Source organism: Mchenga conophoros, linkage group LG11, assembly GCF_057382185.1.
Source record: "Mchenga conophoros isolate Kocher_MC1m ecotype Shallow Benthic linkage group LG11, M_conophoros_male_GT1.1, whole genome shotgun sequence".
In the NCBI taxonomy this organism is placed as follows: Eukaryota; Metazoa; Chordata; class Actinopteri; order Cichliformes; family Cichlidae; genus Mchenga; species Mchenga conophoros.
This window is the reverse complement of record NC_140536.1, coordinates 30,651,941-30,675,368: the sequence shown is the minus strand read 5'-3', so window position 1 is coordinate 30,675,368 and position 23,428 is coordinate 30,651,941. Positions and strand designations below refer to the sequence as shown.

The following is a 23,428-nucleotide window of genomic DNA, read 5'->3' as shown; positions in this document are numbered from 1 at the left end:
TTGGCTTGACTAAAACATTTGTCATTAATATAACATAGCTTAACAATAACTATCATTGCAATCATGAAAAAATCTCAGTGCAGATACTTCAGGGAACAACTCATTGATCTGAAGTAATGCAGTGCCCTCTGTTGACCAGTTATTAATATCATCATTATTATTTTATTTTGAGACTGAGACTATCCAAAAGTCCTCTGAAGTTTTACTGCAGTATTCAAACAGACAAAGCTTTCTTTTTGCAGATCCATGGGTTCTTCTCATTACAGCTCAATGATTTAAATCCTTCGTCTTGGACAGAGATTGCACAGTGACCATCAGAAGGAGGCTGGTTGATCCAGGAGCTGAGGAAAACAAGAATTCTGCTCAAGGCTGATGGACACTGGTACACTGTAATTGATTTATCACAGATTTGGGAAATACTTGAAATTTCTATTGATTCAAAGTGTCTCTTACCTATTAGCCGCATCTCTTCCATCCAGCCACTTCCATTTCCCATCTTCAACTCTCAGACCAATCCAGTATCCTTTGTTTCCATCATATTTCCAACTCTTTTTAGTGACATTTTTCTGAGGACAGAGAGAAAGTTGTCAGAGTTATTTAAACAATTTGCTCTAAGAAAGCTTTCAATCTAAAGAAATTATATTTTTATTTTCATGAAGTCTGTCATAAAGTGTCCCACAGTTCTCTCAGTACCTTTTCTTCTTCATTAACAACAACAGCTAAATCTGAACTCTTTCCTCTGCAGTTTTTTCGAGCTTCTTCCCAGGTTTTCCATTCAGCAGGTTTACCATTATTAACTGCATAGCAGCTGGACTTAACATGATCCCAGCCAGCCTCACAAGCATTACATTTTCCATCTGCAAGAATAGAGAATGGTTAATAAACAACATCAGTGCATATCTATGTTAAATTAGGTAATTTTGTACAAATATATTTGGAACATACTGTTTTTATCTTTGGGACAGTAGGCATCAATGCTCCACTGAGCTCGACTAACATTGAGCTCAATCCATGTTTTCATCTTCTGTTGTATTTGTTCTGTTAGGTTTTTCTTTTCTGTCTCCAGCTCCTCATTTTTCTTTTCGAGCTCCTGGTTTTCTGCAAGTTGTTTTTCCAAGAGAGTACAGTCTCGTGTCAGGTTGTGAATCTGGAGAATGAGGTTGGTTTGGTTCCTCCTCAAGTCTTCAGTGTCTGAGCTGAGTTTGCAGTATAGATCTATCAGTTTGTGATTCGCAACAGTTAGCTGTTTGGTTTTCTTCTAACCGCTTCAGGCATGTTCAGTAATTGTCAGTTAAAAATGTGCAAACTCTAAGCCCCTAAAGAAATCCCATTATGTTGTTTTATTTCTTTTTCCATTTTGTTTCTGTAATTTTATCACTGTTCAAAACATCTTCTGTCTGTTCTAATTCAGGTTTCCCAAATTTCTGGGCATTCATAGCTATCTTTGTTCTTTTCAGATTTGTCAGATTAATTTTAAATAAAGAACAAAAAGAAGTAAACCACACACCCCATACTCTTTCTTTTATCACTGCCGATATCTGGCATGCAATTATTCATTATTTCGAACCATGCATTCATGTATTTCACATTGTATTTTCATGTAAATACTCTGACAATAAAAAGTATATATTTGTTTTGAATTTTTTTCTAGTTGTCAGCATAAGGAATTTGTATAACAACAACAATACTACTACTACTACTAATAATAATGATAATAAACACATCTTTTATACATGAAATGATCTTTTTCATACTTACGGTAGACAGTGACTGCTATGATGCCCAACACCAACATGACACAAATGATTCCCAAACAACAAGCCAACTGTTTATAGTGGCGATGTCTGCTCATAGTTCTGTCTGATGTCTTGTCTGGCAAAATATTTATAGTCTTGAGTTAGTGAAGACTTGATAAAAATGTCATATAGTTTAAAAGTGGACATGAAACACATTTATTTGAGCTAATTTACCCATATGTAAATTAGCCCAGGGAGCCCATATATAAAAAACTATAATAGATGTAACAGTGTCTGTGAAGCCAAAGAAATAACTGTTTGAAGTTAGAGATTTTAAGAACATGTTTAGCGGGATCTTGTGCCAGTACAGAACGTGACATCACCGCGCTGTTTGGCTGTTGTTAATAGACTTACATTAGTTTATCTTCGTTAACTAGTGACAGAAGTGATATCTCGGTAGAAAACAAGGACACTAAAACAAATAAACAAAAAAAATTGTCTTAAAAAAACTCTTTGTGGCAGCCCCTGGCATGTTTTATGTCGAACATGATTGGAAGTCCTGACAGCATGTCAGCATGAAAAAAAAACTGTTTACAATCGAACTTCGCTTTTCCTCACTTCTATTGTTAAGAAATACGCTCAGTGAGATAATGTGAGCTAACGATTTCTAAATCTAAATAAGAAATTAAGGTTTCCAAAAAGTGTGGCAATCAATCTTGTAGGCAATCTTTTCCCTGTGGACATGCTGATGGATGTTAGGATTCCCGATCACACTTCGGTGAGAAACTTAGTTACATTTATGGTGTGATGCGCATATGGTAATCAGTTCTGCCATAAACTGTCTACATGTGTTTTGGGAAAGAGCGAACACTTTATTGCATAAATAAAGTGCTAATTGCTAACTAGCAAACAACTAAAAAACTACTTCTTAAGAGATGGAGCTTTGTTTTCTTTTCTTTTTAACATAAAGCTCATTGCAGACAGGGTTGGGAGCATCCATTATAAATAGTTTTAGTTCTAGTGTCCTTGTTTTCTGCTGAGTTATTGGTCACTAGTTAGCTGACACTATGAAATTAACCAGTAACGTCTTGTACTATAATAAGAAACAAGAGAACGTTTGGATTTCTTCTAATTTATCAGATTTCTTAACATGTGAGAAAGAGAAATTTCTGCCACTGTTACACAAAAACAAGACAGTTTATTATTATTGTTGCTGTATGTGTAATGTGTTTACCAAGAAAATGCGTTTACCCTCATGCTAGTGCAATGAAACATTATTCTGTCATCACTGATAGTCACCTGTCACTCTCATTCTGTCCTTTCTAGAGATCTTTAAAAGTGCCTTAAATGACAAAATATTTATTCTGTTAAAGTGGAAATCCAAAGTGGAAACTTAAAAAAAATGTATGTAAGAGGCTAGCAGTTAAAACAAACCTTTGAATATATGACTTATGAATGTACAAAGATTGAAATACACATACCTCACTATGATATATAAACTATTGTAGCTCAATGTATTTTTGAAAACTAATGACCAAAGATGCAGTTTTGTCATTTTTTATTCACACATGCTTGCGGAGCTCTTATGGAAACTAGTATAAATCCTGATAACCCATGTGACAGCCGTGAATTATGAACCCTGCTGACACAACTTTCCAGCAACCAACCCAGTGACATCATGTTCTATGCTGGCACAAGATGGCGCTAAACATGCTCTAAAATCTTTAAACACTTATTTGTTGAATCCAGATTTGTAGACAGTGCTAAATCTATGATCGCTTTTTTTTCTTTATTAATAATAATAATAATAATAATAATAATAATAACTTTATTTATAAAGCGCTTTCAAACAAAGTGCTGTACAACTATTTAAAACTAAAAAGATAAAAAAATAATAATAAAAGCGATACATAGCAATACAGGTAAAAGACACAATACAAGTTAAAAACAGTAAAAATGTAAAAACTAAAAGCCATAGAATTTAGAGAGAAGGGTGTCTCATGTCCACTTTAAAACAAATATTGTAACATTGAAATACTTATTTTATTCATGTAGGGCAATGAAACTGAAGTAAACGTTCTTCTTGTCTGGCATAAAAATCTAAATAACAGAAATATATTGTTTTCTCTATTTGCTTATTGGTTAATTGATTATTCAATGTTGCTATTTATAAGTCCAACATTTCCTTTTTGTCTCGCTGTCTCAAATGATGGCATTTTAAACACAGCGGTTAGTTAAAAAACAGGAAGCACTTCATTTGAGTGTCTGGAACAGCTGAAGCCACATATCAGCTTTGAAATGCGCGTTTACACAATGTAACTCATGCTGTTCTCCATCTTTTGGAACGTACACCTTATAAGGAGCATCTCCTAACTATGAGCATGAATGATAAAATCATTTTATTATTAAACTGTTAAATACCACTTGTCCTTCAAAAACCTTGGTAAAAATGATTGTAAGAGAAGAACGTCCACTGTTTGAATCTAATTGTAAAACTCAGGATACTTCATGTCTCTTCATTAAATCCCTGTTAGGGAAATGCTCCAGTTTGAAAGACACCCAAACTCATCAGTACTCGTCGTCACACCTTCTTGTACTGACAGTTTTAGACATTTTCACTGTATTGGACATTTATTTACGGTGGATTTGTGTTTTCTTTTTTCAACTCACCGTTTGTGTCCGGAGTTTGTTCCTTTGCTTCATTTGCTCCTTTGCTCATTTTCACCTCCACTTCATCATAAACCGTTTCCTCCTTTTTAACTGAAAGGTTGATTGGCATTCATAAGATATCATATAACAAGGCTTTCTAAACCTTATTGTATTGAAATATTGGATGTTTGCTTTCATGCAAATGCTTATTTAATTATTTTGGACAGCTATTTGTTCAGTGTTGACACAATTCAGTGTCTTAACTGGGGTTGTGCTGGGAGCTGTCCAAGCAGTGATGGACAGACCTCTCTCTCAGCCACCTCCTCCATTCCTTTTGGTGGAAAAAAACAGGATGTTCCAAGCAAGCTGAGACGTAAACTCTCCAGTGTTTTCTGTGTCTGTCACAGAGTTTCATGCCAGAAACACCTCACCTAAGAGGCATCTAGGACACATTCAAGTCAGATCCCCAAGCCACTAGTTGAAGTGGTTCAGGCACCAAGGTCTTAAAATATCAGTGTAAAAATCCTACTTAGCTCAAGATCTTATTTGCTGATTTCTACTGATATTTTTTCTAGTCATTGTTACGGCAGAAAACTGTTTAAAACAAATCAACATTAAGTAAATTTGCAATTTTATTCATCATAAGTAGCTTAGAATATATTTTTGATGCAGTGCATTGGAAAAACTTACCTTTTGTTGAATGTTTCTTTTTTTTGAATTTGACTGTGGCATAGCTAACTTCCTCCTCTGCCATCCTTGCAGACTTTCCGTTGAGCTTCGTGTAACTTCTAGACAGAGAAATAGCCCTTTATAAGAGCCACAGGGAACCAAAATAAGAGACAAGGTTGAATCTTCTGACGTGTCATGTCTGTTTCTATTGCCAACTTCTCCTTATGGGTGTGAAAATAATTTGCATGCATGTCGTGATCAGTATAAACCTCAAAGTTGTGAAAATATACTGGAGGCAGTGTACATACTGGAAAGTGATTTCTATAACAATATATGCAAAGCAGAGTCACAACACCATCAAAAATATGTTAGAGTCAAAAAATAGCATGTTATATAATAACCGTTCAAATAAAGACATTATCACTTTAGGGACTGGGATTATCTCAGGATAGACCACATGAGTCACCAGAAATTCTACTAGATACACTATGTGGTGTACTGGGGCAGCTGTGGTAGCTCATTGGAGAAAGTTAAATTGACCCCCCGTCTTCTCCATTCTGGATGTTGGGCATGATACTGATCTCCAAATTACCCCCAATGCGTCCGCTTGAGTGTGACTGTGTGTGAGTGTCATCATACAAGACACTTGGATATTGAAAAAAGCACTTGTATAAACCTGTGTGCGACTGGGTGAATGAGGCTTGTAGTTACCAAAAGCACTTTCTCGTGGTGTAGATTGAACAAGGTGCTTGAAACATTTCTCTGATATCTTGGTCCATATTGACATGATGGCATTACACAGTTACTCGAGACTTGTTGGCTGCACATCTGCATGAATGAGAAGTTGAAGAGTTGTATCTAATTATGTGACAATGAATGTAATATAATGTGTCATGGTTCTAGGTCTGGTGACCCAGTGTTTATGTTTTTGATCATTAATAGTCTTTGATTTAGTTACTGGTTATATTTTCTAGTTCTTAAGTTTTGTTACTGTGCCTCCCTTGTGTTCCATGTGTTCCATGTGTCACGCTGAGTCAGTTATGTTTTCATGTTTGCTCTTTCTTAATTTTTGTGTATTCATTATTTGTTGTAAAAAATGGATCATGATCAGGGTTTAGTCTTTTATTAATGGTTTGAGTTCATGTTCCCTTCCATTTACGAGTTTTTTTTTTTCATATTTCATGCCTTTAGTCTTTTTTTTGGTTTTGTTGATAGGTCTGCTAGTTCCCTTTTGTGTTCCCTTCTTTTCCTCCAGTCTTTCCCCTGTGTTTGTCTTTTGTCGCTGTGTCAAATTAATATGGTTACATATTACATATTTCATTACAGTTTTTCTCTTCATCTTGTTTGTAGACTTTGACAGTAATACACCTGCCTTGCCAAGAATTTCTTGATGTGTAGATGTTAAGCTGTTTTTCTTGACCATTGAAATAATTCTGTAATGCATTTTCAAGCTTTGTTCAGAGCTTGGAAAAAAACATGTTTAAAGAAGTCTTGTCTCTTTTCTTCCCAAGCTTCTTAGATTAACATGACCTTCATAGACAATTCTGTAATGCACTTTAGTTGTCTTCTGTTGTCTTTCAGCTCTTTTGGTGTTGCTGAGTTGGTCAGTACAGCATAAATGGTCAGTACTGCCTTTGAATCTCTTTGTACTGTGTACAATGACAATAAAGGAATTCAGAACAATTCAATGTAATTCAAATCTTGCAAATCCTGACAACTTGACATCTTCTCTTCTTAGCATCTTCATCACTGTCACATCTTCTAGCTGTCTTTTGGTCACAATGTTGAGGTGGTATGTGTAAAATACGCATCCACATGAATGTGTCTCAGGTTGACCTCAGTGGCTTCTAAAACTGATGAAGTTGTCTCCCTGTATACATATTTCTTGATTTGGACTTACTGTTCGTTTTAACTACCCACGAAGTGCAGTTAATGTCCCCACATAGCAAAATTGGTATGGCCCGGATTTGGCCCACAAAATGTGCTTGCACATGGCCCACATACCACAAAGAATGATGGCCCTTTGGTGGCCCAGATCTGGTTTGCCAGAATTAATGCACACATGGTTTCAGCACAAAGCCAGTTGCAGACACACTGGTGGTCCTGTGCTGGCCCAGAACAGTTTCAGCTCTGGCCCCAGGTGTCAGCCTAATGTGTACCTTAATCAAGCCATGTAATAACAACATGTGCCGGAACATAATAGTGCAAAAGTAACATGACGAATCTCTGTTCAGACAGTGAACACTTTTCTGATAGTATAACACTTTTCTACTCTCCCTGATTACTTAAAGTGCTCTATACAACATGTTACATTCACCCAATCACACACTTTCTCTTCCTAACTAGATTTGTACACATTCACACTCTTGACAGAGATCCAGAGCCAGGGATCAAACCACTGACCTTCCAATCAGTAGGTGACCTGCTCTAGCTCCTGAGATACAGCCACACAGTGGTAAACATGAGTAAACCGTCACTAGGTTTTGGATAAAGTGTACACTCACAAACCTGTCAAACCTGCATTTGAAACATTTGCTACCATAGCAGTATAGTATTGAAACATGGCATTTGGGTCTTCTAACTAAAATAGGAAAATAGGAACATAAATAGTGCCATCGTTGCCAGACCTGGCCCCCATCTGGGCGACATACAGCCTGCCATGACACCAGTCAGTCAGAAGTGCCAGCTTGATGCCAGATCCAGGGAAGACCTGTTTTCTATGAGCCTGGGCCACATAAACCAAACCACAATCGGGCCAGATGTGACATGCCATCAAATAAACAGTGGCATCATTGCCAGACCTGGCACACATCTGTTTGACATACCACTTACCATGCCAGAAGTCAGCCAGCAGTGCCGGCTTGACACCAGATCCAGACCAGACCTGTTTTCTATGTGGGTCATCCTCTGTCATTGTTATTTTGTCTTTCTGTTGAGCCTTTTGTGAATTCTACTCAGAGATGCCACAGTGTTAAAGCCACAGAGCATCATAATAGAAGTTATTGCTTCTTATCTTTCTTAACTGACTTCTGTTTCTTGTACCAACTTCTGCTTTTGACTGAAAAAGGAAGCTGCCCCATTTTTGTCTGTTAATGCTACACTTTGTGTTACATATACACTCACTGGAAAATGTATTAGATACACATTGGTTGAACCACCTTTTACCTTTTTTGGAGTAGATTCAACAAAGTACTGCAAACATTTTTTTCTGAGATTTTGGTCCACATGATAGCATCACACAGTTACCACATAATAGCCAGGCGTTAACAAATAAATAAGGTTTGTACGCTGTTAGGGGACTTTGGCTTCCTTGTCAGAAGACGTTACCTGCTTAAACATGTATGAGTCACCTATTCATAAAATAATATATATCCTTGTGGCTTTTAACAGCCTAAATATGCTTCAGAAATATTTCTGCTCATGTTAAAAAATCTTCTGCACATTCAAAATGGCACAGGTCTCTGTTTGGGAATCAAGCACATGTCATCAATGCTACAGAGTATGACTGAAAACAAGAAGCCCAGGCAACATCTTAAGATTACATCACAAACGGCCCGGAGGCCAACACTAGGAAAGTACCCAGATGCAGACACAACATAGTCAGCATTTACAACACAGATCTTGACTGCTTACATGCAGTGAAGCTGATTTCCAGCTTGGGGAGGGTATTGTAGACTGAGCAGCTGAGTATTTGTCCAACCTGAGGTTTAGTGTTTCCAGCGAGGCAGCGGGCAGGAGGACAGACGGTAGAGGTGAAGAGAATCCAAGTTTAGATGGCAAGGTTCAGTGGTGGGTGAGATTTCTGGCTGGGAGCTGGGTGCTTACGGTGTAACTGATGAGTCAAAAACTGAGAACACAAGGAGAAGCAGGTAAGGCAAAACATCGACCTGAAAGGAAACAGAGAGATGCAACTTGTTACCACCATTGGCAGCTGTCGGACTGGCAAAGGAGAGGTGACGACACTGGGTTTAAATGCAACCTCTTAATTGCAGCTGATGCACCACAGGTGAAGGAGATTACCTGAGCTACACCTCAGGGTGGACCCAGGGGAACAGTGTGCGAGGAGACAAACCCAACACTCGCTCAGATCATGACAGATTAGATGGAAATCAAGCAAAAGCACATCTAAACTAAAATATACTAAAATAAATCAATAAAAAAAACATGATTTTCAGACCTTTTTAGTAAAATTTCTATTGTTGCCGGTATTCTTTACAAAGTATTATTTTAACATTCACAGAATTGTCTATGAAGGTTGTCAGACATCCAGGTCATGGATGATTGTCAGCCTTCACATTTCTTACAGCAGCTTAAATAAAGTTGTTGTTTGCTTAATTAAAACTTTTGTCAAAAAGATAAAGGTTAACGATAAGGTTACATTCCATTAAATATTAGAGATCAACACTAAAAATCTACATTCATAACAATAACTATCACCCAACATAAAAATATCAGAATAGAGACACAGCACTTCAGACAATAATTTTTAATCCAATTCCAGAAAGAATTACGAATTACCTCAATTTGGTTTAACAAACATTTTTCCTGCCCTTATCAGCTTGAAGAAAATAAATACAAAAGTAAATCTATGTTAGGTCTTTACTAAGATATCTGCTGATCAAACAGAAGGTGCTACCAACCTAATACCACCCAAACAGCTCTTTGGTGATTGACCCTGGATCTCTGATAGTGTTTGTTTTAATCCAGGATATTTGCAGCTGATTAACTGAGCCCTGTGTGCTACTGAATGGGACCTTAAATTGGACATGAAACACTACATGTATAAGCCCAAATTTACACCATGGAGCCCTGCTCTCAAAAACTGAATTGATGTAACACTATCTGTGGAGCTGGATTTAAGAAGCAGTTTTTAGAGCATGTTCAGCACCATCTTGTGTCAGTACAGAGCGCCACGCCATCAGGTTGGTTGGTTGAAGTCAGTTTCACCCTCTGTCTCTTAAGCAGTACGTGGTTCTTTGTTTTGTTAGCTGCACTGAAATGGGACAATCAAAGCATGATAGGGAATCCTGACATCTTCCAACATGTCTGAAGGGAGAAATAAAAGTCCACATTACACTGGATTTTCCCATTTCAATACAGCTAGCCAAACAATGAAAGAACCATTTATTGCTTAAGGGTGAAAGTGGACAGTATATCCTCGGTTTATTAACATAAAACTCATTTCTGCAAAGAGACATTACAAAAGTGTGTAATGTAAGTCTGTTTATTGCAACCAACCAACCTGACACAAGATGGTGCTAAATATGTTCTAAAAACTTTAACTTTAGGCGCTTACTTCTTAAATCCAGCTTCACAGACAGTGTTAAATCTATGACAGTTTTTGAGAGCAGGACTCCATGTTGTAAATTAGGCTTTATGCATGCAGTCCATTTTAATGAATCAGGCTTATTCTGGCACAACGTGCAGATGCATGATTGGATTTGAATCTGGGGAGTTTGGAGATCAGGTAAACCATTTGAGCCTCTTATTGTGTTTCTTAAAGCTTCCTTAGTAGTTTTTCTTGTATCATTTAATTCATTGCCTCATAGGAAGAGGCCACTTAGAGCCTTTTGTGCCATGTGTGGGCTCAATGGATGCACAGGGCCTCACAGCCAGTGTGGCACCCCTGATTTTCAAGCTCCGCCTCAGTATGTTTGGAGAGAATTAAAATCACTTGTGTTCATTTGTAGCTAGACGAGCTCCTTCATGTGTTTACTGGTTAAACATTAAATGTAGTATATAAACTACACTGAAATGATAGGGAAACTTTAGTTTGTGTTTGTGGTATAATCAATTCATAATCATCAGTGAAGACATCTATAACCATCCGATGGGTTGATTAATTCTCACGTCAAATGTTAGCCTGAGCCAGTGGATACCTATGCAGATGGATCAAGAAGCCAAATTTTGACCAACTTTTCTAAAAAAGGAGAAGTTTGGAAAATGATAAAGAGTGTGGTCATTGGCATATGTGACATGTGAACATAAATTTTACTCATGGTGTGGTTTACCTTTTATTATTTTCTTTTTAAAATAGAAAAATGTTTATTGTACTTTATTTTATTTTATATTCATCTTTTGCTGTCATTTGCACATTAATGCTGGATAAATTTGTTTCCTAATGTATTTTCTATTTATCTAGACAATGGCCCAGTTTATTTTCATTTTTGTTTTTATTTTTATGTGGGAGGTGAGAGAATTTAATAATATGTTTCATGTTGAAGTGCTTTGTTTTGTAAATCAGATTTTTTTTGCATCCAAGTCTGTGATTGGCTGGTTTTGTGGCACAAATATAATGGTGTACAGAAAGCGTTGAGCACGCACGGGCAGAAATGTTGAGAACGCAAGCAACACATTGCGAGTGAGCACAAATGCAAACACTGAGCGAGAGGGGCTGCTATTGTGTGTGCGTATGGATAATAGCAAACACTGAAATACATTTTTTGCATGCAGCAATGAATTTTGTTCACGCAAATTTACTTCGCTCAAAATAAATTTCTCCTCAAACTGCAACACTTGCACCTGCAATTTTTTTTATTTTTTACATGCACTCAGAATAGTGGCTCAAAAATAATGCCATAAGGGGATGGGTGTTTTCTCTCTCTCACAGATAAACAGACTTGATAAAAATGAACTAAAAAAGAAAGAACTCGAATATAAGACAGGAATATTAACATGACGCCTGACGCAAGATGTGAGTGGGCGCTAACACCGACTCAGACCTTTCCTCAGTTGATCTCAATGGGTAACATTATAGGGTAAGTCAAGGTCTCACAATGGTTTCACCCAAAACTTCTTGGCTCTCCACCATTTGGTCTTAGACCTGAAGAAGCTTCCAGATGACAAGTAAAATGACGTCAAGAAAAGTCCGCCTTTTTCTTTCCAAGCTCCTTTGATGACCATGGCCTGGATACGTGAGAAGCTACATAGACGTATACCAACTGTATCTTTTCAAAGTACAATGACTTCAGTGACACAAAGAACAATAGCTGAGTGACACTTTAAACCTTTTGCTGCATTTTTCTAAATGCTGATATGCAGATGTGGAGGGTGAAGATAACGGTGGTCCCAGTGGTAATCGGAGCACTAGGTGCGGTGACTCCCAAGCTAGGCGAGTGGCTCCAGCAGATCCCAGATTCTGTCCAGAGGAGCGCAGTCCTGGAAACAGCTAAGATACTGCGCAGGACCCTCAAGCTCCCAGGCCTCTGGTAGAGGTGAAGGATGAACCGCCTGCAGGGGCGAGCTGGGTGTTGTTTTTATATTAATTATTAGTAACTTATAAATAATAACAGCTTGACAATAAAAAAAAACCCCTTATAATTAACTTTATTTATTTAGTAATATTTAAAAACAAAACCTGAGTAGAAGTTTCCATGGTAATATTTACAGATCACAAAAGTCTTCTGAAGTCTAAGTAATTCAAACAATTAGGGTCTCTTTTTACAAATCCATTGGTTCTTCTTGTCACAGCTCACTGATTTAGGGACGAGGCTGCTGAATCCAGGAGCTGAGGAAAAAACAAGTTTGATTAGAGCTCATAATTATTGACATAAAACAAAATTGATTTATCCCAGATTTGGAAAAATATTTTAAATCTTTATTGTTTCAAAGTTTCTCTTACTTATCAGTCAGATCTCTTCCATCCCCCCATAACCCCCATCCCCCCGGCCTGAGCGATGCGGTCCAGCAAATCAACCAACCCCTTCATCTCAGCCTCAAAATCCGAGGTGGAACAGTCTGCGGGGTCCATGTTCTGGTCGCGATCTTCTGTTACGAAACAGCTGTGTGTAGGCAGGAGAAGGATCCAAAGGGCAGACTCCGGAGACAGAAAGTAACTCAAAACACAGCTTTAATGCTGAACTCAAAAGGGTAATAAAACTAGGACTCCAGAATACACTTACACAGACCAACCACACAGCTAGATAAGGGTATATCGCAACACGGACACAGAGAAACTAGTGATGGGACGTTCTGTATCGAGGCTTCGGAGCGTGTGTCGAGTAATGGAGGGGGCGTTTCCGCGAAGCGCGTATCGAGGCTTGCTTCATTTATGGGAGGAGCTGAAAATGATGACGTCCGAAGCCTCGCTGCCCGGCTGTACCACGTGACTGGTTCATGAAGTGGTTCGAACTTTGCCGCGAGATATGACAGCGATATAAACCCCTCAGACTTCATTCAAAAATGTGGGTGTTTGATGGAGAGTTGCGGTTAGTGAGAGTTTGGAGACCGTATGGAGGTTTATGAGAGTGAGGAAAGTCAGGAGAAAATGGAGCCAGCTAAGAAGAGGAGGATGTCCTCCCCTGTGTGGGAACATTTTGATCTTATTCCTCCCAACAAGGTATTTCTACAGAAGATGTATTTTCATGATACTGATGGTGCAATACAATTTATGTTGAGCTGTCTTGACTTTTGTACAAGGTGAAGTGTTTGCTATGTGCCAGGGAGCTGGGATATAACAGCAACACCTCATCCATGCTTAGGCACTACAGAGCTTTGCATGAGAATAAGGGGTACACCGATTGTGGAGCAAGACCAGGTGAGCCATCAAATGCAATGATAATATAGGATGCAGTAATGTTACTAAATGATATAACAATATTATACAACTGTTATAAGTTACGTGTGTGATATTTATATTTGTGCTTTATCTTTATTGTCTTTCCTCAGGAGAACAATCTCAAATAGATGAAGACCTGGTCAGCATGGTGATTGAGGACTCCCAGCCATTTAGCATTGTGGAGGACAAAGGATTCAAAAGATTTGTTAAATCATTAAATCCTAGCTATGTTCTCCCCACTAAAAAGGTCATAAAAGCAGTGAAAATTTAGTTTTTACAGAATAAAATGTGAACAGGCAGGACTGAGGCTCAAAGCCTCAGTGTGTAGCTGTCCATACCTCAACGTTACAAAAGCACAACCACTGTCCACACCCCAACCACACCTCACCTCACAGTAAATGATCATTTCCATTTCAAGCATTTCCAAATAATCATTTCCCATACTGCCACTATAAATATACACAGTATACTGCCATCACTACAATATACATGTTTTACACACTCCTTTTGTTGTTGACATTTACAGGCTGTGTGCAAAATGCCACACTCTTCAAATTCATGCCAGCTATTATTTTTACGTCCAGTAGGTGTCCTGCTAGAGCAAATGAAGCTTCATGAAGCTTCGCGTTGGGGTGAACCAATTGGATGAACCACTTCAGTGCTTCATGGGGCTTCATCTGCCCATCACTAAGAGAAACAATGGCCTTAAATACACAAAGGGAACAATCAGGGAATAGGTAACAGGAGGGAAACACAGCTGCGGCAAATCAGGCCTAACGAGACAAAGGAAGCAAAACCAGACGCATTTACATGAGACGCGGACTTTCAAAGTAAAACAGGAAACATAACACAGACTGAGCTCACACACACACACACACACACACACACACACACACACACACACACACACACACACACACACACACACACAAGCGACTTAGTGATGCTAGTACCATGCACACAAATTAAACACAAACAAACAAACGATCAAAACAAAAAACGGTGGACTTGATTTGACCAACACAACATGCACAACATGAGACTATACTAATAAATTGAACTTCCTGTGTTTCTCTGTGGTTGATGTGAACAGTGTGACAGATAAAGAGGACAGCCCTCCTTCTTCCTCATCTTGATTAAACATGTTAGGGCAGCTTGAACAGTGTTGTTCTTGGCTTGATTAAAAACTTTTTTAATCAAAAATTAAAATTCCACAATGTCGTGGCAATAATTTAATTTAATATAACCCACTAAAGCTAAGACTATGGTCAGATATAGATATATAACAACACAAAAATACCAAAATACTGATACTTCAGACTACAGTATTCTTTGATGTGAAGTAACGCACCGCCCAGCATTAATACAGGGAACAGAAACTCAGTATACAAACTGCACTGCACTGAAGAAAACCCCGTTAGTGACACAAATTAAAAACAACCAGTGCCAATTTAGATCCTTTTCTGTCTTGTCCTAAATGCTGTCAGCAGTCATATTCTGTGTACAGTAAAACTTCTCCTATAATCATTAATTGCGAACTTTCCTAAACATAAATAATATCTCTATTTTTCACACATACTCCACTGTATTAAGTCTTTTTGTAGCTAATTGATTTCAAACATGCTATTTCTTTGGGACAGCAGGCATCAATGCTCCACTATGATCGACTAACACTGAACTCATTATGTCATCATGTTTTGTATTTCTTCTGTTATGTTTCTTCTCTGTCTCCAGTTCCTTATTTTTCTTCCTACGGTTCTGGTTTTCTTCAGTTGGGTTTCATGAGCTTTTCTAATAGGCTTGTACCAAGTTGAGATTAGTTTTCATTAAAAGTTCATTATTATGAACTAATACAAACAACTTCAAACCCCCCAAAACCCCAAAACAAAACATTAAAACAAACAAAAAGTCACATTTTACACTTTACACACAGATGAAAGAGTAATTTTTAAACCTATACTCAAAGAAGAGTAGGAGGACCAAGATTAGTAAAAGAATTCCCCGGCACATTACTACTGATGGACACAATTTAACGCATCCAGCCTTCTTATCTAGCAGAAAAAAAACAAAAACATATTTCAGTAACTGTATTCATACTCTTAAGAGCTGTGTGAGTTTATATGAAATGCAATGATTAAATTATTGTATTTAAATCACCATTACATATTTCTTTTATGTGCAACCATATAAAATACACGTGTTTACATCTTTCTAACAGAAGACACATAATATTTTCAGGACATGAAAAAAAACCAGCCTGGTTAATGAAAAGTTAATAAATCAAATCTATTATGGTGGTTTAAAGATACTAAATAACTAATGCTATAGTTTTTCTGGTGAGGACACTTATTTGCAGAATTTGAAGTGTATAAAAATCCAGGATTTATTCAGCGGCGGTTTTCTGGTGCCAGCAATAATAAACAGCACAATGACAGAACACTGAATTTCTTTAAAATCACATTGACAGCATTCTTTGATATTAAAGAAATTTGTCTCGCATTACACAGAAAACGGCTTTCTCTGAGTCGAATTCAGGACCTTCTTGCTGTGAGGCAACAGTGCTAACCACCCGGATCTTGTATGTTTGGTTCTATATTCTCTATTATTTAGACTTCTGGTTTGGGTGTTATGTTTTGACTTATGATTGGTTTTGTGATCTGTGCCTTTAGTTCCCTGATTGCATAGTTGATAAGTGAATTACCTGTCAATCCACTTTTATCTCGGTGTTTGCTATCATCTGTCACTGTGTCAAGTTCGTATGTCTTTGGTTTTGGTTCTACTTCCTGTCTCATTATCTGTGATTAGTGCCAGCTGTCCCCCTACCCTTTGCCTTTTGCCTCATTATCACCTCGGTGTAAATATTATCTCAGTCGTAACTTGTCATGTTTCCCTTTTGCTGTGTGCATTCTGTATTCCTCCAACTTTGATGGGGTCCTTGATAGAGTGACAGTTTTTGGTATCTGTGTTTAACCTTCATTATTTTGTACTTGGTTTGTGTTCATCAGTGAAGCTGCTTTTCAGTTTGTTCCTTTTTTCCCTTTTCTTGTATGTTTAAGTCCAATTCCTGCCACACACTGAACCTTTAACAATAATCTTTATTTCTATCAGAAACAGAAACTAGCAGAGGCATGACTTATAATTTATGCAACGCTTAGTATGCTTTCGTCATGTTATCAAAACAGCCCAGAACCAGTTGCTCATAGATAGTAGACCTCTAGTGAAAAGAGGGTGAGAGGGCGGCCCAGAAGGGAATAACGAAGGGAGTTGATCTACCACCGGATTGGCAAGCATTCCTTCTCCACAGTAGTGTAGCAGGCTATTTGCTTATATGCAATTATATTTACAGATTGGAAAAGTAATTTGAAGTTTAAATGTGCTAATTCAAACAGTTAGGGTCTCTTTTTACAAATCCATTGTTTCTTCTGGTCACAGTTCACTGATTTAAATCCTTCGTTTTGGACAGAAATTACACAGAGACCATCAGAAGGAGGCTGCTGAATCCAGGAGCTGAAGAAAAAAACAAGTTTGATTAAAGCTGATAATTATTAATATAAAACAAAATTGATTCATCCCAGATTTGGAAAAATATTTTTAAATTGTTATTGATTCAAAGTTTCTCTTACTTATCAGTCAGATAACTTCCATCCACCCATGTCCATTTCCCACCTTCAGCTCTCAGACCAATCCAGTATCCATTTTCTCCTGAACTCTTCCAGCTTTTGTCACTGATATATTTCTGATGAAAGAGAAAGTTATCAGAAATACTCAAATTAGTTTGAGTATTTAGATCGTTTGCTTAAAACACTGCGACACAGAGTGTATTTAGATCAAAAGAAAATGTATTTTTGTTAAATACATTTTTGCTAATGAGCCACATTTCTTATTACCTTTTCTGCTGCATTAATTACAACAGCCAAATCGGAAATCTTTCCTTTGCAGTTTTCTCGAGCTTCTTTCCAGGTTTTCTGCTCATGAGGTTCAGCATCATTAATTGCAAAGCAGTTTGACTCAAAGGGAAGCCAGCCCTCCTGACAAGCTTTGCATGCCTTTTCTGCAAGTATAAAAATCAATTAATAAAGATCATCAGTGCACATTTATTTGACATGACCTATTTTTGTAGCTGATAGATTTGGAGCCTACTGTTATTTTCTTTGGGACAGTAGGCATCAACACTGCACTGACCTGGACCAAGACTGAGCTCCATCTTCATGAGTTTTATTTGTTCTGTTAGGTTCTGGTTTTCTGCAATGAGGTCTCTGATCTGTGTTTCAAAGGCAGTGGAGGTGTTTGTCCAGTTGAGTTGACTCCTCAATAAGTCTTTGTTCTTATGAATTAACAATGTGGTAACTGAAAAACAAAACGTAACACTTCTTTGGCTTTACACACACATTGCAGATGAACTAATTTTAAAAGTTATACTCACAATAGATGCGAAGGGCCATGATCAGTAACAGAATACCCCAGCAAATGGTTACTGATGTACAAGATTTTATACATGCACACTGCTTATCTAGGAGAAATAAATACTTATTATAGCAATCAAACTAATTCTTACTTTTAAGATTCTAAATTGCTTGTGTCAACTTAAAATCATCAATTGGCTTTTTATAATCATAAAACCATTCTAATTAATGAACTTTTTTGTTATTGTCTAGGGAAAAACAGAAAAATCTGTTTGAAAAAGTTCAGAGACAAAACCAAGGTGAAGCCCATATTATGGATCAAACTTCAATAACAGTGAATCCTGTACATATCAAAATGTGATTTGAGAGGATGTTGTCATTAAGCTCTTGTAAGGAAAATGCCAACAGCACACTTCCAGTTTCTAAGCAAGTTTCATATCAGTTCCTGTCGTAAAAGTAGCAGTTTTGTATTGTCTTTGTATAACTCACCATTTGTGTCAGATGGTTGTTTAGTTCCTTTGTTTTTCACGTTCATTTCTTCATATAAATTTTCTTCCTGCCTTCGTACTGAAAGACTTAAAGGGTAACCTTGTAGCAGAAGACAAAGAATGATTTCATGGCAAGAAAAAAAAAGGTAGTCAATGTGAATAATTTGGTGGATGTCAAGTCTAGTTTGTTAGTTAAAGTGACTAACAAAAAAACTATTGTTTTTCTGTTGAGGTCACTGTCATTTGCAGATTATGAGGCACCAAATTTTCTACCCTTCCAGTTTGTAAGACAGGCTGTTTAGTACTTTGCATGATGCCTTGTAGTAAAAGTAGTGGTTTTGCATTTGCTTTGTATAACTCACCATTTGTGTCAGAAGTTCGTTTAGTTTCTTTATTTTTCATGTTCATTTCTTCAAACATGCTGTCTTCCTTCGTTTTAACTGAAAAAATTGAATGACAATGTTGTAACAGAAGACAAAGACTGTTTAAATGGCAGGTAAAAAAAGAAATGCCTGGTTAAGAAAGGTTAGTTAATCTGAGTAATATGATTTGTTTTGTTGGTTAAAGGGTATTTGGAATTAATTAGTTACTAAGTAACCACAATTTTCCAAAGCATATTTTGATTATTTGCAATGCACAAAAGTTTTTGATTGTTTGTTGAGGTTTAGACCCTCACCTTGCATTATCAAGGGAAATTTTGTCTTTTGTGCAAGCACTTTTAGTAAGCTCAACATCTTACTTGTCTTTTGTCAGGGGTTTTTTTGCATTTACTATTACAGTAAAAAAACAGTAAAAGAAATGTACTGAAATGATTAAAACATAAAGATCTAGGCATTCATCTACATGATTTACAACCTGAGTTTGAAAATAGCTTTTGTTGATTGACCGTATTTCTTTTGACAATTTTATTTATAATTTTCCATTAAAAAAAAAAATAGAAAAGTTTACCTGGAGTTGCGATTACAAACATTGGCTTTGCAGGGATGCAGGAAAATGTATAATATATGCACACAAACAAGAATTACTACTATGTGAACAAATCTGTCAAAGACAACCGTGTCTGTCTTTGGACAAGAAGTCCACCTTTGTATCCTGCAGCATGCTATGTATTTGAGTGATATATATATATAGATATATAAATATATATATAAATTGCAGACAGTCCTCAAGCAGACAATCAGTAGGTAGATTTGGATAAGAAGTGAAATGTTTAACTGCAAAGCTATGGACTTTTAGGTATCTAAAGAAGTGAGTCTTTGGGATTCCAAAATCTTTAGATAACATTTCAAAAGGTAAAAATGATCCTTTAACAAACAAATTTAGAGAAACAGATAATTCCCCTACTGCACCAAACCTCAAACCCTGCATCTGGTAAAAAGCTGGTAAAAGCTGGTAAAAAAAAAAGATGACTTGACGCAATAGGGAAGCAGACAAGCGATCACCCCAGACCGAAATGTTGTCGACACTGAAACCAAACATTAAGAGAGTTTTTAACCACAGGATTTTTAAAATTAACATTGCGACTGACTGGTAGGCTTGAACACATTATTCCAACAAGGGATGTAGTGAGATTTCCATGTAGCTCCATGGTGGACCAAAGTGGCTCAGTGCCTTCCCTAAAAGCCCACATCCAGGTGGATAAGTTCACAATATTGGCAGACCAATAATAATACATAACGTTTGGTAGGGCCAAGCCCCCTTCCGACTTAGCACACTGTAAAAGGGGTTTACGGATTCTTGGAACTTTTTTGTCTCAAATGAAAGATGATATGAGTCCATCTAAATGGTTGAAAAAGGTTTATCATCTGGAAGAGATACATGAATCGAGGCAGGACTAACATTTTAATATTGCTGACCCGCTGAGCAAAAGAGATGGGTGATACTAACCAGCGTGCCAAATCTGATTTTGTTTTCTCTAATATAGGGGTAAATTTTTGTCTAAAAAGGTGAATAAGGAGTGTTTCAATGTAAAATGAAAGGTTGAGTAATCAGCCTCCTTTGCAGATGATTAATAGGAAACAGTGTACTTTTAGCTAGGGTTAATCTTTAACCAGACAGACGGCCAAAGGATCCAATGAGGTCCAGAGCTGAAGGATTTGATGCCTCTGGGTCTGTAATGTACAAAAGGAGGTCATCTGCATACAAAGAGCACTTGTGAATAGTATTTCTCCTGGTGATCTCACTTATTTTTGCTCCCAATGCTGCCGTCTGTCATGGTGAATGTGCTGTGTGAAGGCAAGCAGGGAAGGACCCAAATGCAGGACTAACGGAGGCAGTGACTTAATTTGCTGGCAGGGGAAAAGCATACAAAACAAAACTATACTGGGAGATCTAAGATCAGGAGGAAGCACCGGGAGAGTAACACACAGCAATAAGGGACGATACGACTCTGAACACTGGAGGATAAATACACAGACATGACAAAAATAAAAATCTGGATCTCCAGACAGGAGTACAAGAGTCCAAAAACACCTCTGGAGACCAAAAGCACAAAATCCATAATTCAGTAGTTCAGATGGTCAACCCGGGGGACGGCAGCACAGAACTCTAAAGTCCAGACGTTCCAGGGGCCGACTGCGTGGAAAGCAGAAGCAGCCTGGACACAGGAGAGAGGTCGACCACATGAAAGGCAGTGGCGGCGACAGAGCAGGTCTGGAAGCCGGCCGAGCCGAAGGCGGCGGAAACAAAACAGGTCCGGAGGCCGGCTGCGTGGAAGGCGGCGGTGGTGACACAGGTCTGAAGGCTGTCTGGACCAGTGAAAAAGTCCAGCCAGAAGACAGGAAGGTGGCCGCCCACGCTGAGCTAGACATGGTCGAGGTGGTGCCATGGCAACCGCTGGACCAGATGAGGCAGGACCAGGACTAGGACCAGACAGAATGGAGTCCTGTGGCTGAGACAAAGCACCTGGATAAAACTGTTCTCCTGAACCGCCAACTAACGTGGCGTGATGCTGTCCAAGCTCTCCAGAACCCCCAGCTGACTTGGGTTGATGCTGGCTGGGCTCTCCAGAACTCCCAGCTGACATGGCTTGATGCTGGCTGGGTTCTCATAAACCCCCAGCTGGAACAGACAAACGGCCAGATGGTACGGAAACCCTCTGGCTGAGGTGAAGTTAGTTTGAGCTGCGTGAGACAGACACCCAGCTCGGGCTGCAGCCTGAAAAGCAGATGGGACATCATGTACACAGATGGCTGAGTACATGACTACACTGGTGACTGAACTAATCAGTGACCTGGAGACAGAGTTGATGTCTGAGCCAAGAACTGAACAAGTAACTGGGCAGGTGACAATGCAGGAGCCTGAACCAGTGACAAAGCTTATGACTGAGCTACTAACAGAACTACTGACTGAGCTAGGACTACAATAAAGGTTGTAGTGATGGTGTTAGTGATGGTGGGAGTGATGGTTGTTACGAATTTGCATTTTATGTGTTTATTTTGTGCAGTCAATGTATCCGTTTGTTCTTTCAGCTGCGCCAGGGCCCTGCTTCGATTGGTGCGTGGATGTACAACTCCGTCGTGACTGGTTCCAGCAGCAGGACCCGCCCGTTAAAATGAGGCTGTAATGCTGCGGCGGGGGAGGTTCTCGCATTTCTCCTCATGACCCAGCAGTATACCTGTGGCAGCCGCTGACTGCAGTGCTATCTTGACAGTTGTGGAAGTGGAATGGGTAGGGGTGAGCTGCTGTTTCTTTTGATCACCAGTTTTCTCCTGTTTTGAATTAGTTGAGGAGGTTAGACGCAGTCTTTATTTATGGTTTTTGTTTTGGTTAGGTCAGTGGTGTGGGAATCAGTTTAGATTTGTTTTGTTTATTATCTTGGCCTTGGCTCACCCTGAAGTGTTGACACTCCTGCTTTGTTGTCCCTCTTTTTATCACTTTGTAAATAAATCACATTATAAAGAATGGATTTGCTTCCTGTCGCTGATTGGATCTTGGGGGGGTCTCACTCATGTTATTGCCTGGCCCTAGACAGGTTGTAACATGGTGGTAGTGATAGTGAAGGGGGGCCACCAGAGTCCTTAAATGTCCTGGGGGAACAGACAATCTCTTCCCTCAGAGAGACTAAGTTACGACCTGTAACCTCCGTCCCTACCAACCGCTTGGGCCCCTGCTGAGAAACAAGAGAATCCAAGTCCGACTCTGGATAATCAGTGCAGGAAGTATAGAGATCCTGATCAAATAGCTTGAAAGCAGCATTAATTCCGTCAGGGTGTGTTACTATCTTACCTGTGTCTAACTGTAAGTGGGGTATAGATTGGGCTGTAGTGGATTGACGAAGTTGATGTGAAAAGATGATGTTTTTTCACAATGCTCGTATACATGATGTCTTTATCTAAGTGAAAAGCGTCTTGGTTTCTTTAATTGAGAGGGTGTCAAATTCAGACTGAAGCAGTACCCTCTGCATTTGGCCGGTGGCATATTGTGTGTCAATGTTTGCTATAAGCTCTGTCAGTTCTCGAAGCTGTTCATTTCGCTTTTTATTCTTATAAGTAGAAAAAGAAATAATTTGGTCCTGCAAATATGCCTTTAGTGACTCCCAAATTTTAGATTTTGAAACATCTGGAGTGTTATTCATTTCTAGAAAAAGCTTGATGTGGTATTCAACTTGCAAATGAATTTTCAAAACTCATCTGACATTAATGCTGAATCAAATTTCCAGAACCATTGCCTTGCGCACACATTGGAAATGAGATATCAACCCGCACTGGTGCATGATCAGAAATTACAATTGTATGGTATTTACGCATGGTGACCCTTGGAACAAGGAAATGATCAAAAAGAAAATAATTAATCATCGAATATGAATGATGCACAGGGGAGAAGAAGGAATAGCATTAGCTTAGCTTACCTTCTGACTGGCATCGCTTTTTAGGTTTTAGATTGACTGGTGTGTTGTTAAACTTCTGCTCTGCCATTGCTGAAGTC

The 23,428-nt window shown here is 38.4% G+C and overlaps 2 protein-coding genes across 2 annotated transcripts; both read right to left on the bottom strand.

Annotated features, from left to right (window-relative positions):
* Window positions 1–214: 214 nt before the first annotated feature.
* Window positions 215–8,984, bottom strand: LOC146564574 (C-type lectin domain family 10 member A-like). Its single transcript, XM_085292458.1, has 8 exons — window positions 8,688–8,984; window positions 5,076–5,191; window positions 4,407–4,496; window positions 1,755–1,872; window positions 946–1,172; window positions 694–857; window positions 454–566; window positions 215–341 (listed from the first exon to the last, which is right to left on the bottom strand). Coding segments are annotated over exons 1-8 (957 nt in total). The 5' UTR covers window positions 8,690–8,984.
* Window positions 8,985–15,091: 6,107 nt separating this feature from the next.
* Window positions 15,092–23,428, bottom strand: LOC146564573 (C-type lectin domain family 12 member B-like). Its single transcript, XM_085292456.1, has 8 exons — window positions 23,352–23,428; window positions 18,865–18,942; window positions 18,504–18,602; window positions 18,035–18,121; window positions 17,794–17,958; window positions 17,499–17,662; window positions 17,235–17,347; window positions 15,092–17,118 (listed from the first exon to the last, which is right to left on the bottom strand). The coding sequence occupies exons 1-8, from the start codon at window positions 23,416–23,418 to the stop codon at window positions 17,001–17,003; spliced, it is 891 nt and encodes a 296-aa protein (XP_085148582.1). The 5' UTR covers window positions 23,419–23,428; the 3' UTR covers window positions 15,092–17,000.

Excerpts from the sequence above, each read along its gene's own strand:
- LOC146564574 (XM_085292458.1), bottom strand. Across the intron at positions 858-945 it reads CTGTCCCAAAGATAAAAACA|ATGGAAAATGTAATGCTTGT; the intron begins GTATGTTCCAAA and ends CTATTCTTGCAG. Across the intron at positions 567-693 it reads TTGTTAATGAAGAAGAAAAG|AAAAATGTCACTAAAAAGAG; the intron begins GTACTGAGAGAA and ends CTCTGTCCTCAG.
- LOC146564573 (XM_085292456.1), bottom strand. The coding sequence starts at position 23,418 with ATGGCAGAGCAGAAGTTTAACAACACACCAGTCAATCTAAAACCTAAA. Across the intron at positions 18,603-18,864 it reads ACGAACTTCTGACACAAATG|GTTACCCTTTAAGTCTTTCA; the intron begins GTGAGTTATACA and ends TTCTGCTACAAG. Across the intron at positions 18,122-18,503 it reads ACAACCATCTGACACAAATG|ATAAGCAGTGTGCATGTATA; the intron begins GTGAGTTATACA and ends TATTTCTCCTAG.